Source organism: Anastrepha ludens, chromosome X (assembly GCF_028408465.1).
Source record: "Anastrepha ludens isolate Willacy chromosome X, idAnaLude1.1, whole genome shotgun sequence".
NCBI lineage: Eukaryota > Metazoa > Arthropoda > Insecta > Diptera > Tephritidae > Anastrepha > Anastrepha ludens.
In genome coordinates this window covers 61,761,701-61,781,417 of record NC_071503.1, presented here as the reverse complement: position 1 = coordinate 61,781,417, position 19,717 = coordinate 61,761,701, and the positions used below count along the sequence as shown (strand labels likewise).

At 41.6% G+C, this 19,717-nt stretch overlaps 1 protein-coding gene across 8 annotated transcripts in view; it reads left to right on the top strand.

Annotated features, from left to right (window-relative positions):
* The window catches only part of LOC128869661 (uncharacterized), a 67,824-nt gene that overhangs the window by 42,949 nt on the left and 5,158 nt on the right, over positions 1-19,717 (top strand). For 2 of the 8 annotated variants that reach the window (XR_008455359.1, XR_008455358.1), the window contains one exon: positions 14,970-15,059. The exons of 5 other annotated variants lie outside the window; for them this stretch is intronic. Coding sequence is in view for 1 of the 3 variants with exons in the window: in XM_054112240.1 (XP_053968215.1) it covers positions 14,970-15,169 (200 nt within the window). In the remaining 2 variants the exon portion in view is untranslated. Of the gene's footprint in view, positions 1-14,969; positions 15,523-19,717 lie in introns of those variants that run through there. One more of the 8 variants, XM_054112240.1, reaches the window with a different exon arrangement.

Here is a 19,717-nt window from a genome sequence, read left to right as displayed (position 1 = left end):
TTTTCAGACCGAACGGAAGTTCCAGCTGGTGTCCCTCAAGGATCAGTTTTAGGACCTATCTTGTTCAATATTTATGTGTCTGACGTACCTAAGTTTAACAACTGTCATTACGCTTTGTATGCTGATCATCATCGGTATTTTTTATTTGCACAAGTCTGCTCATGATATAGTGAAAAATATGCAAAGTGCGCTGAATCATGTCGCAAATTATTTTCACAGATGGAAAATAGAACTTAATGTTAAGGACGCTACAAATACGACAAAATAAGCTTCTGGTTGGTTGGTTGGTTGGTTAGAGTGGTGATTCATCCAGAATCCAACTAGCGCTTCCGCACCATTTTGTTGCCACATCCTCGTTACCAAAGTGTTTAACAGTTATTTGCAGCAGGACTATATCCAGTCTGTGCGGCTTAGTAACCTTATTAGGTTGTTGACGTCTAAGCCAGACAGTTGTTCGAGACTCTCGAACAGCGGTTTGCCCAGGGTTAACATTCTGTCCTTCCATTGGGCAGGGCATTCACAGAGGAAATGGAAGATTGTTTCCTTTTTCTCCGGTTGTTTACAACTATGACAGTATATGCTGTGAGGGATGCCCATTTTGGCGGCTTGTTCTCCGATAGACAAGAAGCCAGTTATGACTGCCGTAAGTCTACAGGCGTCCCGTCGTTTCATGTTTATTAATGTCGACGATTGCTTGAGGTTGTAGGTGGGCCATAACGTTCTGTTGATTTTGCATTTCGTCTGGTCTCTCCATCTACAATCTGCAATTCGAAGGTATTTTAGGGAAATTGCATTCTTGACCGCACCTAGTGGAGTGAATACTGGTACTGCAAGAGCGCTATTCATGGCAGATCCCCCTCTTGCCCGTTCATCAGCTTTTTCGTTACCTTCTATGTTCCGGTGTCCCGGGACCCAAATTAAGGTTACTCTATGGTTTTCACTCAAGTTGGTGAGGCTATTCCTACTTTGCTCCACCACTTTAGAGGTTGTTATAGTCGCGTCCAGCGCCTGGATTGCGGCTTGGCTATCCGAAAGAATAGCGATATTGCCCTTAAAAGAGAAATCTGCGATTAGTAACCTACAGGCTTCCCCAATTGCTAGTACTTCCGAATGGAAGACGCTGCTGGTATTACGGAGACGCACAGATTTTTCAATTCCAAGTCTATGAGAATATATACCAGCTCCAACACCACAGTCCATTTTACTGCCATCTGTATAGACTGTGGTATCGAAGTTGTTTAGAGAAAATCCCTTATTCCATTCTTTTTTAGATGGAAAGTGTGTGGCAAAATTCCTATTGAACGTTACCATCGGGACGATGTAGTCAGTCCTCACCGAGGTTAACTGAGTTTGTCGCGATAACAGACTAGCGTGACCATAAGTTTTTCCTTTCCAGCGACCCGCTTCATTTAACCTAAATGCACTCATGGTTGCCGTCTTCTTTATATGTAGGTCTATTGGAATAACGTGTGTCAGTGCATTGAGAGCCTCTCTAGGACATGATCTGATTGCACCGACCGTTATTGCACAGGCTGATCTTTGTATTCTGCCGAGTAATTTGGTATTGTACTCTCTCCCTAGAGCTTTCCACCAAACTACCGAACCATACGATAAAATGGGTCGTATAACCGCCTTATACAGCCATAATGTATGCTTAGGTTGAAGACCCCATCTTCTTCCAAGCATACGTTTACAGGCATATAAAGCAATTTCTGCTTTCCTTACCCGTTCTTCGATGTTTAACTTCCAGCTAAGTTTGGAGTCCAGAATTACCCCTAAGTACTTTGCACTGGTTGATAAAGACAGAGTTTGTCCATTGATATTTGGTAGGGTAAAAGTTGGTACCTTGTATCTGGTGGTAAAAAGCATAAGTTCCGTTTTACGCGGGTTTAAACTTAGCCCACATCCTGTGGCCCAAGAGTTAAGCTCGCCTAACGCCCATTGGATGATCCCACTGATCGTATTTGGACACAGTCCTGACACCATTGCCACCACATCATCAGCGTACGCCACCACTTTTACCCCACCTCCGTCAAGTTTTATTAAGATTTTGCTAATCACACATAGCCAAAGAAGTGGAGATAATACTCCCCCTTGTGGAGTGCCCCCGTGGACCTTCTTGGTTATGTTGATATTACCCATATTAGCTTTGATGATCCTGGTTTCTGGCATGGAGATGACCCAGTTACTGATGCAACTGTCCACCTCCAGGTCTATCAACGCCCGTTGGATGGCATCTGTGCTAACATTGTTAAAGGCGCCTTCGATATCCAAGAACGCCGCCATGGTATAATGTTTGCTCTCTAGAGAGCCCTCTATTGTTCCAATTACCTCGTGAAGCGCTGTCTCCGTAGATTTGTCTTTAAGGTATGCGTGTTGATATACCAGAACTCTCCAAAAAGCTTCTGAGGTGCGTATCCAAAAGTCTTTCAAAAGTTTTTAACAGGAAAGACGAAAGACTGATTGGCCTGAAGTCTTTCGCTGATTCATGTCCTCTTCTACCTACTTTTGGTATGAAGACGACCTTGACTAGTTTCCAGCTGTCTGGAATATGGCCTAAGTTTAAAATGCTTTAAAAATTTCCTCTAGCCATGGTAGGATACAGTCCAAGGTTTCCTGTAACATCTTTGGAATGATCCCATCTGGCCCCGGAGATTTAAAGGGTGAGAAAGATTTGATTGCCCATGCAACTTTTTCTTTGGTAATAATTTCATTTGCAAGATGCTGTGGATTATATTGGCTCCGCCTAATGTTTCCCCTCTCACTTTCGTAAGCGCTGCATCCCGGAAAATGCGTGTTTAGCAGAAGCTCTAGCGATTCTTCTGCTGTAGCAGTCCAAGTTCCATCAGGTTTCTTGACCCAGCCATTGAGTGGTCTTTGGAAAGAATACGGCTGAGCCTAGCAGAATCCCTGGTGGATTCGATTGACGAACTAAATTCCCTCCAGCTCTCTTTTTTGGCTGCCCTGATTGCCTTCTTGTACTGTCTCCGACTTTCTCTGTACAATTCCCAATTTCCCGTCGAGTAGCTGAGGTTAAACGTGGATCTAGATTTTTCCCTTAGTTTTAAGAGCTCACTGCTCCACCAAGGAGGGTGAGTTTTTTGCTAAATTTTATGGGGCAGGACGTTTTGTAGGCCCTACTAAATGCCTTTTCCAGTGTTATGACCCTACTCTCAAGGTTTTCCGTGAGAGTGATTTGAGGGATAGGAGTCTGTCCTATCCTCTTGTTTACTACATTTTTGAACCTCTTCCAGTTGGTTCGTAAAGGATTTCGATACGGTAGGGGTGGATCTACCTTAAGATCCAAATCGTACAGGATCCAACTATGATCAGAAACGGACCTTTTATTGGATACCCTCCAATTATTTACCCTTACTGAGCTATTTTCAGACAGTAGAGTAACATCAATCCCTACCTCCCATCCTCTGAAGTACTCCGTACTAGGAAAGGTGAAAGTGGGACCGATAAGTTAGTATTAATAATAAAATTATATAAAGACTCACCTCGGTCGTTTGTCTCGGAGCTTCCCCACAACGCATGCCTCGCGTTGGCATCGCATCCGAGCAGCAGGTTCTTGTTTCTGGCTTCACGCACAAGCCGACGAGCCTCCTCGGGTGGTGCTGGCCGATCATGTGCCATGTAGATGGAAGCCAATATGATGCCGACACCGTCAGCGGCTTCCTACCTCCACAGCCGTCACATCCTGTGAACAATATGATGGGATTAAAAATATGTTCAAATGTTTCTTAGCTACAATACAAGATCTGGGGTTACCTTCAGTCCGTTTGTAGAAAAGGTTGTGGTTGTTCCCAGTAAACCCCTTCACATCGGTGCTCCGCACCCAGGGCTCCTGGATTAAAGCGATGTCGACATGCTCCTCCCCCAGGAGAACGGTTAGGTTGTCCGTTGCAGTCCGCGAGGGCTGCAGGTTTATTTGGACAACCTTGAGACCCATGCTACTGGTCGCTTTACAATTTGACGGCGTCGCCAAGCTGCACTCCCGGGTGCTGCTCATTAGCGCCATCGTTTTTGGTCGATGCGGCGTCGTCAAGTTGCATGCCTGTGAGCAACTCGTTGGCGCCTTCAACCTCGTCCAGTTTATCCTCCGGATTTGCAGATCGGAGTATCTTCAGTTGCGTTTTCTTGGCGCCGAACCGAAGTTTATTGTCCACTTTTCCCAGTGGCTCGATGCTCTCCTCCGATATTTGGAGAAGGAAGGACACACTGTTCTTTTGCGGAGCCTCGGCTTTGATGATGCTCCAGTCATCCATCGGAACAGTGCGGTTGTGTACCTGCAGGTATGGAATAAGTTGCTTAGCTTCGAATTCCATGTTCGGAATCCAGATGCGAGCCCTCGGCCGTCGAGGGATTTCGCTGGCCGGGATTAGTTTTAGCCTCAAACCTTCCCAGTCGCTCTGGATTTTGCCCACAACTGTTTGCAGGAAGTTAAGGGAGAGTTGATCATCGCACTTGATCACCCTGTATCCGCGGACCACCTCTATTGAATCAAATCCTGGCACATGACCCTCCGGGTTTGCCATGACGTGATCGACGACAATGCGGGACAGCCGTGCTTCGATTTCGGACCACTTATCCGATGCAGGTTTACCGCGGCTAGTTATTTCGTCAACCAACGCTATTTGCAGGTGATCCCGTGCCACCTCATTAAATGAGCGTTTGGTTAGTTTTGGTATTGAAGCTGTGTGAACCGACACTTTGTGCTCCTTCGTTGGTTTGTCGCTTTCGTCCTGCGAACGATTGCGTTTCACGGCTTCTGCCTTCTGGGTGGCCTGGAACGCCAGGCACTCATCGACCACCTTTTGGCACCTTGCCTTATCGGCCGCGTCCTTTGGATAAGTTTTCCCTTCGGCCTCATTTTTTCTTATTCTTCCGAGAATAGTCAGAGACCTCTGGTAAGGCTTATATCTCGACGGGCCTTTTTTAGCGTTTTGGCGCTTTTGCCCCTTGGCATCAGCGGATGCGGATGGTTGATTTAGGGTTGATGGCGTGCTGTGGCCTACAGCCTTTCCATCAACCGTCTCTTGGCTGACCGCCAAGAGTTCGTCCTCTGAGGAAGTTCAGAACTTCCTCAGTTCGTTGGTGTCGGTCCGAGTTGTCCATTTGTCCATCTGCTGTGTCAGTGGGTGCGTCCGTATATCCGTTCGTTTTGGGTTTGTGTCCGTCCATTTGTCCGTCTCCTTTGTAGCTTTATCCGAAGCTTTTGTTTGTTTTTGTTGTGTGTTCATACTGTTTCGTACGGTCACCTGCCCTTCCAGAAGGTTGCACATGTCGCCCATACCATGGTAAGGCCACCGTTACAACCTGAGGTGGCCTTGTGTGAGGAGGGCTCCGTTAAAAGACAGCCTAGTTTTATCCCCCGGCTGCCAAACCCACCCAATAGGCACGGGTCGCGTCACACCTTGGGTTGAGGGAGTTTTTTTTAACGAAGTTTACGTCTTCGACCTGTGTGGTTCGCGGGAGACCTACTGTCCTACCTTCCATATCTGGGAGGCGTTCCCCTATCCACCACCTGGGGACGCGCCCTATAGGGATAACCGGTTCCCCCAAGGGATAAGCTTCTGAGAATGATACTTAATTTACCACGGGATTATTCCACAACGACAAAAAAAAAATAATATTCTCACGAATCAAAAATTTTAAATTATAAGTTTAAGATAAAATGTAGTTATTCTAATAACAAATTAATATGAGATCTGCTTGAGCATGCTAAAGTCACCAAATATATGTACTGTAAATGTACATAATTTCCTTTTTTTCGGGAGCTACCTCGAGGATATTTATTTATTCATTTATTAAGGAGTAAAACGTGCATTACAAAAATTTTTACCCGCCACGTAAAAATACCCCCAATAAAAACACGAACAAAACGCCGGATGAGAACTTCCTATACTGATGAAAACTCCTCCAAACGAACTAAGGACTTCAATTTGAGGGCATACACCTGAAATGTCCGGTCTCTCAATGGGAAAGGTGTCTCTGCCCGGCTGGTTGATGCCCTCATGAAAGTAAAGGCTGACATCACTGCCATTCAAGAGATGCTATGGACGGGGATATGCAAGAAGAGCATTAGGCCTTACGACATCTATTACAGCGACCATGCAAAGGAGCGCAAATTCGGTGTTGGATTTGATGTGGGAGAGAGACCTCGTCGTTTACTCCGGTGAAATAGCGTCTCGCAATAATTTGCATCAAAACGCGATTTTTTAAGATCTCGCTCATTTGCGCCCACGCCCCGAAGGAAGAAAAGGACGATGCAACAAAAATTCTTTCTACGAGCGCCTGGCTGCCAGAACACGACACAAAGTCGTGCTGGGCGACTTTAAGAAGGGGATTTTTGGTCCCACAGTAGGAAAATTCAGCTTGTACAACGAAACATCCGAAACAGTGGCTGATCTACTTCGACGGGGCTCGAAACGTGGAAGTCTACAGCACCAGATTCCAGCTTAAAAAATACATCAAGCTACGTAAGGAAGACACGCCTCTAATGTTTTAAATGCACGATCCGAGGACCCAACATTGATTCGGATCATTACCTCGTTGCAGCTAAACTACGTACACGCATCTGTGCAGCAAAAAACGTACATCTGCACCTACGCAAAGAATGTTCGACATCGAAAAGCTGCAATCACATCACCCCTGCTCTCAGAGAGTACTGCCAAACAATACGGCATGCAAGAGCGTGCAGACAAAGAAGAAATAGGATTCCGGCGAGACCTAATAGAGCCACGCTGCAATCGGGCGCAACGCGAGCCATGTGGGATCGGTATCGGAATATTCGAACGCAGAACGCAAGGGAAACGTATTATCAGAAAGAAGAAACGAGAGGCCGAAATACGTTACTGCAGGGAGCTTGGAATGCTGCCCAACAGGACTAAAGCCCGAGAATTCTACCAGAAAGTGCGGCGGCTTACAGAAGGTTTTAAGACCGGGCTGTTTTCCTGTAAAGTCAAAAACGGCAATCTGGTGACTGACATCCAGAGCATACTTAAATTACGGAGGGAACACTTCTCGGACCTGTAAAATAGTGAGAGCTGCGCATGTCACAGAGAATGTGAAGATCCCGATACCCATCTCATTGACGATGGAACTGTCGTTCCGCTACGTGACCATGACGAGGAGAGAAAAGTGATAACGCGGCTAAAGAACAACAAAGCCACGGGCGCCGAAGGACTGCCGGCTGAGCTATTCTAACATGGCGGCGAGGAGCTGGTAAAGTGCATGCATCAGCTTTTATGCAAAATATGGTGGGATGAAAGTATGAATGCCGATTGGAATTTAATTGTGCTCTGCTCAATATATAAAAATTGTGGTCTAGCAATCAGTGCCAATTATCGCGAAATTAGCTTTCTAAATATCGCCTATAAGATACTAGCGAGCGTATTGTGGGAAAGACTGCATCCCACCATCGCTGTTATGTGACTTCTTCAACACGATGTTGGAGAGGATCCTGCGCGCCGAGAGGACGACGGACGCGTTTTGTAATACTCTTCCAAAATCGCGTAAGCCGTTATCGCGTCAATTAAGAAGAAGAATAAGAATAACCAAAAATATTACCATGAGTGTGCTAAGTTACCATTTGGGAGAGAACAAGATCCAGAAGTGAGAAAATAATGCGTACTCTAGAAGAAGTGCTGCTTCTAACCGAAAACTCAAACGTAACGCCGCACGCGAATTAAGCACAAAGCGAATCGGAAGGAAACCACAACTTGTTAAGCCTGCTCCTCAAATGCTACAACAACAACAACTGCATCAGCAGAATTACTGCTAGCGACTCATCTGCCTGCCTCTAAGAAATCAGCAATAAAAGAGCGACCAATAACTAAAAGAGCATGAAACTCACCTACAACATAGACTTCCAGCAACAGGAAAATAAAATCAACACCAATCCTGCGCTACAGTAAGCTGCTGAGTGGAACTGCTACAATTAGCAAACAAATAAAGGGCAGATACATGAGAATTGATGACATTCATGGGACTTTTAATATAGCAACAGTAGACGAAGATATCAAAAAGATACCAACAAGACACTTAGATAAAATACACAAACACAATAATGCAGAAATCAACAAACTTCTAGAGCTAGAACTTCTAGCGAACTAAAGAATGCTATAAAATAATAAATATCATATGTAGAAAAAGTTAAACTGTTAATATATTATTTTTAAGTTGTAATTATGAAAACTGATTATTGTATTGAGTATTATTTAAACTACTTTCGTTTATTTTAAATTTATTCATTCTGGCACTGGCCATTAATAGCTTAATTTTTAAATAGCATACTTAATGTCAATGGCAGATGTATAAAATAAATAATAGAGTTCTTTAGAAAATAACGAGTCATTTATTATTCCATTAACACTTGGAATAAGTCCATGACTTTGTGTATGACATTAACTTTCAGAGTTGATAGTTGTACAGTTGTTTTTTAATTAATTTCTTCTTATATATATATATAATTGTCGCGTACACCATTTTTGGGTGTTTGGCCGAGCTCCTCCTCCTATTTGTGGCGTGCGTCTTGATGTTGTTCCACAAGTGGAGGGACCTACAGTTTCAAGCCGACTCCGAACGGCAGATATTTTTATGAGGAGGGAGCTTTTTCATGGCAGAAACACACTCGGAGGTTTTTCATTGCCTGCCGAGTCGCGACCGCTATTAGAAAAAAAAATTTCTATCATTTTTGCTGTGTTTCATGAACGGAGATTCGGCCCCACGCTCTTCCGAATGGTGGTTGTTGTTATTTTAACAGTAATGGTAGCCCCGTCAGTGTAGGACATATCACTGGTCGTCTTCGTCTAGCTCATCTAGGGGTAGGCCCAGGAAAAATGCTGTTTCGACAGGTTGGGTCCAGAGGGAGAGGGGTGTTAGATGAGTCGGTTTTAGGGGGCATGTGAAGAGCTGGTTAGTGTCGCTTACTGAGCAGTTTGTTATGCTCCATTACTGGGAGCATTTGTGCCTCGTTATGCAGGTGTTGAAGGGGGGGCATCAGGAGGCAACCGGTCGCTGTCCGAATGGCAGTATCTTGACATGTCTGCAGCTTTATCCACTGCATGTCACTAGTTTCAGGCGACCAGACAAGCGCAGAATAGTTCAGTACCGGCCGACCAATTGCCTCAAATGTCGAAAGCAACAGTTCCTTGTCTTTGCCCCAAGTGCTGCCGGCAAGCGATATGAGGACCTTGTTGCAATTTTGGACTTTTGTGGCAATTGCGATTGTGTGCGCAGAGAAAGAGAGCAAGCTGTCAAAGGTAACACCCGAAATTTTGGGGTTGTTTACCGTCGGAATTGGTGTGTCGTCGACTTTTACCTTAAGGGACAGCTTGACCTCATTTGTTCAGGTGGTAAAGAGGGTTCGCCGTGGACTTGGTGGGGGAAAGTTGGAGATTCCTCGCAGTGAAAAAGCGAGAAAGGTCGGTGAGGTAGTTGTTCTGCTTTGATGTTTGATCTCGAAAAATCACTGACGGGTGCCGACCGCTCAGGTAGTTTGCGGACCAGCTCTTCAGCCCTGGCGGGAGTGTCGACTGATAAATATCATCTAGTAACGTGGAATGGCTGACTGTGTCGAAAGCCTTCTTCAGGTCCAACTCTACTAGGACAGTCCTCTCACAGGGGCGGTTTTGGTTAAGCCCGCGGTTTATCTGGGCGTTTATGGCGGTGAGTGCAGTGGTGGTGCTATGCACTCGTCGGAGGCTGTGCTGATGTGGGGCTGGGGCCAGGTGTTTCGTGAAGAGTGGGAGTAGGAGGGCTTCCAGTGTCTTCACTACTGGGGAAAGGAGAGTTATCGGCCGATAAGACTCACCTTGGTTGGCGGGTTTCCCAGGTTTCAGTAGTGGGACCACTCTCCCTGCTTTCCACTTGTCAGGGACAGAGGTGAGGTTACAAGTCTTCAGGTTCTCAACCCATTTAGACCTCTTGTGTTGATTTACCAGTTGCCGGATCTCCAAATTGAGATCCCTTATGCGGGGATCACCAAGATCGGCCTGGCGTAGGTGGTCACGCTCGTTTGATAAGCTGGCTGCTTCGGCTGGGAAATGGGGACGAAATTCCTTAAAACTTCCAGCTGGAATGAAACTAGCCGCAGCAGCTGTGAGCACCTTGCGGAATGCGCGTTCGCCTACGCGCACATCAGTGGGGATGGGAAGAGCGGCGAAGGTGTCCTCGGTGAATTCCGTGAAGCCGGCCCAATTAGCTTTTTTAAAGTTAAAATAGGACCGGTGGTTCGCGGAAACAAAGTCGGCAGGTCTCTCAATCGAGACGATAATGGGCAAGTGGTCAGATGCAAGCGATAGCATGGGTCGCCACCCGCGCTAGCTATTGTTAGGTCAGGCGAGCTACTGCAATTGCCCACTACCCTGGTGGGGGCGTCGTCGTTCACAGTGCTGAATGCCGAGTTGTCTATCTGCTCTGCCAATTGCTGTCCCCCACGATCATTTGGCAGGCTTGAATGCCAAAGATCGTGATGCGCATTGAAGTCACCTACAACCAATCGGTTTTCACCTCTGATGAGCGCACCTATATCAGGGTGATATCCTGCCGGGCAGCAGATGACAGGGGGTATATAGACGTTAAATATTTCGAGCTCGGAATCGCCTTCCGGACAGCTATACCTTGATATTCTAAGGTGCTGTCCCTGCGGTTGATACCTTCACCGATGAGACGATACTGCACTGTGTGGTGGACTATAAACGCTAGGCCACCACCATTCTCTCGCTCGCGATCGTGTCTGTGCACGTTATAGCCATCCCTGGGTATCAGAGAGGACCTAGCGTGCAGCTTGGTTTCCTGGACCGCAGCTATTTTGATACTGTGTCGGCTTATGAAGTCAACTATCTCGTCGACCTTGCTCGTGAGTCCATTGCAGTTGAATTGTAGAAGCTAGAAGTCATTCCGGTAACGTAGAACCGGCTGCCATGGGAATGGTAGTCATTCACTGTTGTGGGAGGAGTGACATATGTACTAATTTGTTGTTTATTACTACATAAATTGTCAATTTTTATGCTTATTAAGGTATTTACTATTGTTCAACACTTCTGTTGTTTCTTCTTTTTGTGTATTAAAAAAATTGTAATCTTACAAATTAAAAAAATAAAATTGATATTTGAAATAATAAAAATGTTTAGTCCACTTTCATACAGCAAACGTATAATATTGAAAATTTATTTTTATAAATGCTAAACAAAGAATATAATAGTGGGTACGTTTACGGTGCGCTTGCTCAGGGCTTGGGCGAAGTCAAATCGACACAGCACTTGCTTCGTATCGTTTATTAACACAATTAGAGCTCCCAAAAATGATGGGCACAAGTTACTGAATTATTGTCTATGACCTAGCCCGGTACAATTTTTGTAATTGAAATAAACATATCTTTGGATGTTAGTTATTCATGTTCACGTATTGGACCCAAAAATCTTCCGCAGAATATTTCTCTCAAGCACTCCAAGGGATGCTTCATCGGATATTGTCATCGTCCAAGCTTCTGCGCAATACGGTAGGACGGGGGCTTTATAAAGTATAAGTTTTGTTCGACGGGAGATGATTTTACTACTCAATTGCAAGTAGCAGTTGTTAGGAAGAAATATTCTACGTTGTCGGTGTTAATGCTGGTTCCTAGATGAACTGAGTTTCTTACAACCTCGAAATCATGACTGTCAATAGTGGCGTGGTTACCGATACGCCATTGGGCCGACTGTTTGTTTGATAACACGAGATAATTCTTTTTGTTGTCGTTCTCCACCAAACCCATCCATTTCGCTTCTTTATAAAAGATGTCAATATCGTCATATCGCATATGCCATATTCTTGAGCGATTAAGTTCTGCGGTTCACACGATTTTTCCAGTACCAGGTTAAGAAAGGCACTCGACAACGAGTCACCCTGCCTGAAACCTCGTTTGGTGTTCTGACGGCGCTACTGGTATTGAGCGGGGATACAAAATTCAGACCTCCTTTTCTACTGTCGAAGGCTGCTTTATAACCGACAAAGAGATAGTATGTGTCGATTCTCCTTTCATGGGTATTTTCCACGACTTTGCATATTAAGAATATCTTGGCAATTGTTGAATCTGGTTCTAGCCCTACACTTATAAGGTCCAATCAGTTGGTTGATGATGGGCTCGCCTTTCACACATTACCCTCGCTAAAATCTTATACACAGTATTTAGAAAACTAATCCCGTTTCTTATAACAACCATATGCAGTTTGGACTCGGCTCAATACTGAAGGTCCTTACATCTGTTTAAAAACATCAAGATGCACACCATAAATTGGAGGAGGCACACTCAACATGGGGTGTAAGCGCTAACTACATACTTATATACTGTATGGCCTCGCTTCATGCGGTGGATACGTTCTACAGAAATGCGCATATAGAAACTTTGTATTAAAAAATACTTTACTTCCCTTGAAAAAGTAAGGTTGTATTCTGTAATTCTCTAAAAGCGCATCAAACCAAAACAACGAGTAAAAATTAACTTAAAACAGCATAAAAAAATTAACAGAAATTAAAAGAAATTGGCTGCTTAAAAAAATACTTCGCATGCCTGAAAGGAATTCATATAATAGCTTAAAATAAACTGATATACAAACATAATTAATTTAATTTCATTGAAAAGTAATATAGTTTTATATTTTTTAATCATTATCACAATCTGTTAATGTTTGCACAGTTTGTAAAGTGGTTCCAAATAACCTTCACCATCAGAAAAGACTGTCAATAGATATTTGCGGTAAAGGCGATGTATTAATAGATGAGCGAACGCAAAATAGTGCGAGCTTTCAGCGTTCCACGATTTTTAGAGACCGTCTATACTCGGGTTTCCTAGACAAGCTCATATTTATGTATGTTTGTCCAAGAAATTTTTGTATAAAATATTGTACTAGCCACACAACTTCCAAATTTCATAAAAATAATCCGCATAAAACTAGACTTTACAGTATACAGTGTACAATATAATAGTGCGATAATTGTCAAGATCCCTTGTCTTATGGATTGGACAGAACACAATTAAATTCCAATCGGCAGGAATGCTTTCATTCGACCATATTTTGCATAGGAGCTGATGTATGCACCTTACCAGCTCCTCGACGCCATATTTAATTTGCTCATGTGGGTCCGTGTATTTTGTTGTTCTTTAGCCGCGCTATCGCTTTTCTCACCTCGTCATGGTCGGGTAGCGGAACGACAGTTCCATCGTCAACGATTGGGGTATCGGGATCTTCACATTCTCTGTGATATGCGCAGCTCTCACTATTTTACAGGTCCGAGAAGTGTTCCCTCCGTAATTTAAGTATGTTCTGGATGTCAGTCACCAGATTGCCGTTTTTGACTTTACAGGAAAACAGCCCGGTCTTAAAACCTTCTGTAAGCCGCCGCACTTTCTGGTAGAATTCTCGGGCTTTAGTCCTGTTGGGCAGCATTTCGAGCTATCCGCAGTAACGTATTTCGGCCTCTCGTTTCTTCTTTCTGATAATACGTCTCCCCTTCATTCTGAGCTCCCGATAGCGATCCCACATGATAGTTGGGCAGTACTATCTGAAAGCAGGGGTGATGTGATTGCAGCTTGTCGATTTCGAACATTCTTTGCGTAGGTGCAGATGTACGTTTTTTGCTGCACAGAAGCGTGTGCGTAGTTTAGCTGCAACAAGGTAATGATCCGAATCGATGTTGTGCCCTCGGATCGTGCATTTAAAACATTAGAAGCGTGTCTTGCTTACGTCGCTTGATGTTTTTTTCGAGCCCCGACGAAGTAGATCAGCCTCTTTCCGGGACCGGATGTTTCGTTGTGCAAACTGAATTTTCCGACTATGGGACCAAAAATTCCCTTCTTGCCCACCCTGGTGTTGAAGTCGCCAAGCAGGATTTTTATGTCGGGGCGGGGGCAGCGCTCACAGGAACGTTCCAGGCGCTCATAGAAGGAATTTTTGGTCACATCGTCCTTTTCTTCCGTTGGGGCTTGAGCGAGATGTTAAAAAATCGCGTTTTGATGCGAATTATTGCGAGACGCTCTTTCACCGGAGTGAACGACAGTACTTAACGACGAGGTCTCTCTCCCACAACAAATCCAACACCGAATATGTGCTCCTTTACGAGGAGGGACAAACGACAACGGATAACCAGATATCCCATTTGTTTCGTGAACAGATGTTCGGAAACTACGCAGAGGATACTTCAACGGAGCCCTAAAGTGGTTTGCTGGTTGAATCGTATACAACAGAATCGACCTGGCAACTCCAAAGTGAAAAGAGATCAGGGACTTTCCCACTAAGAGTGCTCATTAATTACAAACTTAATATCTCCTCTTTTTTTAATTGAAACTCCTTGTTTCTGAAAGGAAAAGCAATACAAAGTACTATGTGTAATGATAAATTAGTCTCACAAATGTTATGTGGTTAAGGGGTCCCGGTGCTCTATAGCTCGAAAATTTGGGGTATTTTTAGGAATTGTTTTTTAAAGTGAAACAATTAAAAACGATATTTAAATTTTTTAGACATTTTATTTAACTTCTTTTACACACAAAAATGGGAGAAAATTGTTTTTAATTTTAATAATTAATAAATGGGTTGACCCTGCCGAAAAATTGGACCTGGACGGTGTTGTCCATTTTGGCCCTTCTATTTATCTGAAACACAAAAATCCCCAAAAATATTAATAAGTATGATTGTACTAGAAAAGTTTACCAAATGGCGCAGTTTTAAATTTGACACTCTGAAAACCTGGTTTTTTCAGTTTTTTAATAAAAAAAATACGAACGATAATATGATTCTAGTACAGGCGATAGCCATTGATGTTGTGAAGAACATATTAAAATTTGAGACGATAATGAATAGTTTTTTTTTTTGACAACACCATCCCGAAGGAAGTAGTTTCGAGATAAATGGATTTAAAGTCTTCTCTCTCTGTCTTCCAAAAATAACAATTTTATACTTTTTTGTTTCTTCCTTTGAAAATAGGTGCAGATGCAGATGGACACAGTCATAGCAGTTGCAGCAGCTTAGATAATCATGACCACGACGGCAAGTTGTTTTTACTGAAAGGAGCGCAATATGTGTATACAACCGAGGCGGCGATAAATGATTCAGCCAACACCGGCACCAGCACCACGAAATCAGCTATAATGATGATGGAAATGGCAATTTCGAGCGCGAATTGAAAATCTTGCGGCAAGCATCATTGAAGCTAATACAAAATAACAACAAAGATAATTAAATTATTTGTTCTTGGTTTTTAATATTTAATTTGTATACTACTTATTATATTATACTAGCAACCCGCCCGGCTTTGCGCGGGTATAAAATATATACCCTATGTCACTCACTGAAAAAATGATTAAAATCGATCCAGTAATTTTGGTTTATTCATTACTGCCCGTGGCCCGCACGCGTTAAAGTTGGAGTAACACAATTCCCCTTTCTTTACAGCATGAAGATTTCCTGCTATCTTTGGAATATCTAAATTCATACCCTACACTTTTACATATTTACTTTTTGCATTTCTACATATGTATTTATTTCATTTTTACAACAATTAATATATTACAGAATGTCTTTATATACAACGTTCATAGCTTTCTTGTCATTAGACAATACAAACATGTTTTCTCTAGAGGTTACTCTTGAAAGCGCGACATACAGTTGGCCATGTGAAAAACGGTCAACGCTCAAATCTAAGCCTGCAACGTTGAAGGTTTGACCCTTAGATTTATTAATGGTCATTGCAAAAGATGCCTTTACCGGAAATTGTAAGCGTCTAAATTGGAATGGTAGATCCGATGGTATCAGAGGGATTCGGGGAATCAATACATCTTCTCCGGTACCACATTCTGTGAGTATTGTGCACTCTATTACGAAAGTTTTCAGTGATTTTACCAGCAAACGCGTGCCATTGCATTTATGTGGATTTAGGTTTCTTAATAAAATAACAGGACAACCTATTTTCAGCTCCATTTTTTGAGGACGGAGTTCAGACGGGTTCAAAGAATTTAGGGATTCTGTAGGAAAATGAACAGCTTCTTCCAAATCGAGAACAGTATCGACCGAGTAGTATATTTTCGTCGGCGCATCAATCTTTGAAATAATCAAGTTATTTACTTTATCTACTTGTTCGTTAGTTGGTGACAGAATAGCTCTTTCTTTAAACCAAGATATAGTCTTATAACTTATGTTATCAATGTCAGGATAGACATTGTTGACTAACTCTTGGATGTTGTCTATCAAAACACAAAGGTTTTCTAGGTTAATCCTTCCCTCACTTTGTGTTAATTCTCCATTGCCAACTTTTAGCAGCTTCTCTGGAAAAAGCTTGTTCTCACGTGAATATGACGAAACCCTCATATTAGTTGTAAGCTCTAATTTATTGACATGCGACCAAAGGTGGGATCTTTTTAGCGAAGCATTTATTTCGTCAGCACGTGTTCCCCGAGTCACAACTGGTAGGATTTGACGGAAATCTCCTGAGAACAGAATTGTACATCCACCCATAGGTGAATTTTTATTGCGCAAATCGCGCATTGTCCTATCCAGTGCTTCCACAGACGTCTTGTTTGACATGGTAGCTTCGTCCCAGACTATTAATGAGCAGTCACGCATCAATTCTCCTGTATTGCTCTGTTTAGAATCACTACAGATGCTGTTATCATCATCGGTGGCGATTTTCAGCGGTAGCTTGAATGTAGAGTATGCGGTTCGGTCTCCTTCCAAAAGAGTAGCGGCAATGCCGGATGACGCAACAGCTAACGCAATTTTTCCGGTAGATCTCACTTTTTTTAAAAGCAGATTGATTAAAAATGTTTTTCCTGTGCCTCCTGGGGCATCAAGGAAAAATAATTTCCCTTCATTGTTATCAATTGTTGATAGTAATGCAGTGAATACTTTTTTCTGATCGATGTTTAATCGTGGCTCATCTTGAGCTATATTTTGTAACAGTCTCGTTTGATCGTATGATGTTTCTCTTGTGTATTCGGCACTGTTAGTTAAATCAGAGTTAGTAGTATAAGCTGGCATCGGCAGCCCAAAATCCTTGACCGTTGTACCCGAAAGTAATTGCACTATTTTGTTTAATTCAAATAATTCTTCGTCAAATATGTTTTGGTCATTTTGTACATCAACAGAGTTTAACTCTTGCCGTCGCCGAATCAGAATATCACTGGCCATTTTTTCTTGAAATTTATTCCATAGACTAACAGAATCAGTTACTTGACAAAACACTACTATGACGGCAAATAAATATCTTAATAATGTAGCTGAACTACAAACAGCTGCTTCTGATAATGTATTTTCCTAGTGAGAATCGTCTTCCAAGGGCCCCATAGCTTTGCATGCTGCTTGATAAGTATTGTAAACAACACCTTGTAAAGTGCTTAGGTGAGCAAAGGATGTCGGGCCTTTTACAATATGCAGTAACATTCTCAGATATAAAAAATAGTTTAAAAAAACTAAAAAACACGCTTTTATTGCTAATCGAACTAAAAAGTAGAAAATAAATTTTAATGACAAAGGGACCTATAATGAAGTAATAGCAAATCGAACGATCAGTCATAGTCAACTACCTCAGAACAGAATTATAACAAAAATTAAGATACAAATAGAGTAATTCAAATTCGAGTTAAAAGCGTGGGATGCTTGATATAGTAAATATTACAATCATTCTCTTGGCAACTACCTGTGTACAGAGGGTTATGAAAGTGAAGCAAAATGCATCCCACGCTTTTAACTCTAATTTGAATTGGGATGCTTGATATAGTAAATATTACAATCATTCTCTTGGCAACTACCTGTGTACAGAGGGTTATGAAAGTGAAGCAAAATGCATCCCACGCTTTTAACTCTAATTTGAATTACTCTATTTGTATCTTAATTTTTGTTATAATTCTGTTCTGAGGTAGTTGACTATGACTGATCGTTCGATTTGCTATTACTTCATTATAGGTCCCTTTGTCATTAAAACTTATTTTCTACTTTTTAGTTCGATTAGCAATAAAAGCGTGTTTTTTAGTTTTTTTAAACTATTTTTTATTTTCTACTTTTTAGTTCGATTAGCAAAAAAGCGTGTTTTTTAGTTTTTTTTTAACTATTTTTTTATTTTTAGTATATGTAGGTGTTTACGAGTAATATACTATTACACAACCGCACACTAAATACTAACCTCAATGGTGGTGTGGAAACTAAAAATTCCCAATTTTTGTTTAAAAAAATACCCAATTCATGTTTCTACCGGTGTGGGAATATTGGCAAATGTTATAAAAAATGCACATTTTTCAGCGCTCTCACGAGAAAAAGAGTTTCCCATCTAGTCATCTATGTTGTGTGTTCCGAGTCGATCAGATTTTTAGAAGCCAGTGAAAATTAAGCTCAAAGATTCCGTTACATACATACAACCCGGGCTAATAAAAGTGTGTTAATTATTCTATTTGTATCTTAATTTTTGTTATAATTTTGTTCTGAGGTAGTTGACTATGACTGATCGTTCGATTTGCTATTACTTCATTATAGGTCTCTTTATCATTAAAATTTATTTTCTACTTTTTCGTTCGATTAGCAAAAAAGCGTGTTTTTTAGTTTTTTTAAACTATTTTTTATTTTCTACTTTTTAGTTCGATTAGCAAAAAAACGTGTTTTTTAGTTTCTTTAAACTATTTTTTTTTATTATGAATGAAAATTATTGTTATCATTGCAGTCAGTGAATAAATGATTCGATATATTCGTGTTATATTTAATTCTTTTCTTATCGACTGTGAGTCTAAAGCTATGCAGTTATCGGCCGTGATAAAGAAGTAATCGGGATGAAGAACTTATTTCGTGGAGGGAGCCTGAGAAACTGATTTACAAGAATAAATAAAGATTTTTCATTTTACAACCAAATTCACCTTACTTTTTGCCCACAGTAAAAGAAAGAAAATATTAATCCTGGCAATCCTAGTAAGGATTATGGAAAACTTTTATCAAATTATTGCATTGTCATCGGTCCTTGATAGGTGTGCAAAATTTCAAGTCGATCAGATTTTTAGAAGCCAGTGAAAATTAAGCTCAAAGATTCCGTTACATACATACATACATACAACCCGTCCTAATAAAAGTGTGTTAAAAAGCATTCGCTGTTGTTGGGATGAATCACAATCGAGCGATTCGTAAATACGTACATACATACGTCACCATACGATGTAATTCAACATTAATGAGGTGTGGTGAGATTATCGCTTAACGCCTGTTGCTTCATTCGGTTGACAGCGAACAAACACACAAACAGCTTTTTTTGGAAAAAGAGCTGCTTTTGTTTAAACAATTTTGGTTAAATAACAAATAAATCAATTATTTTTTTGATGCAGGACGAAAGTAAATATTTCAAAGTTAAACTTCAAGAAAGTTTCATTTTATTTGGTTGATTCGTTTATGATTTATGGCCGTGAAAACAAAAAATTTATGTTTTTTTGTCACATTTTGACCGATTGCCATGCCCCCTTTATATATTTCTTCACATTATATTGATATAAACCTTCCTCTTCAATCAATCTATCTTTAAAAAAAACCGCATCAAAATCCGTTGCGTAGTTTTAAAGATTTAAGCATTCAAGGGGGCATAGGGACAGAAAAAGCGAGTTTGTTTTATATGTAGTGATTTCAATTGAGTTTTTATGTGTACATTTATCTTGTGTCTATATATAAATTGTTAAGAAATTCATATTGAAAATGAACGGTTTGAGGTG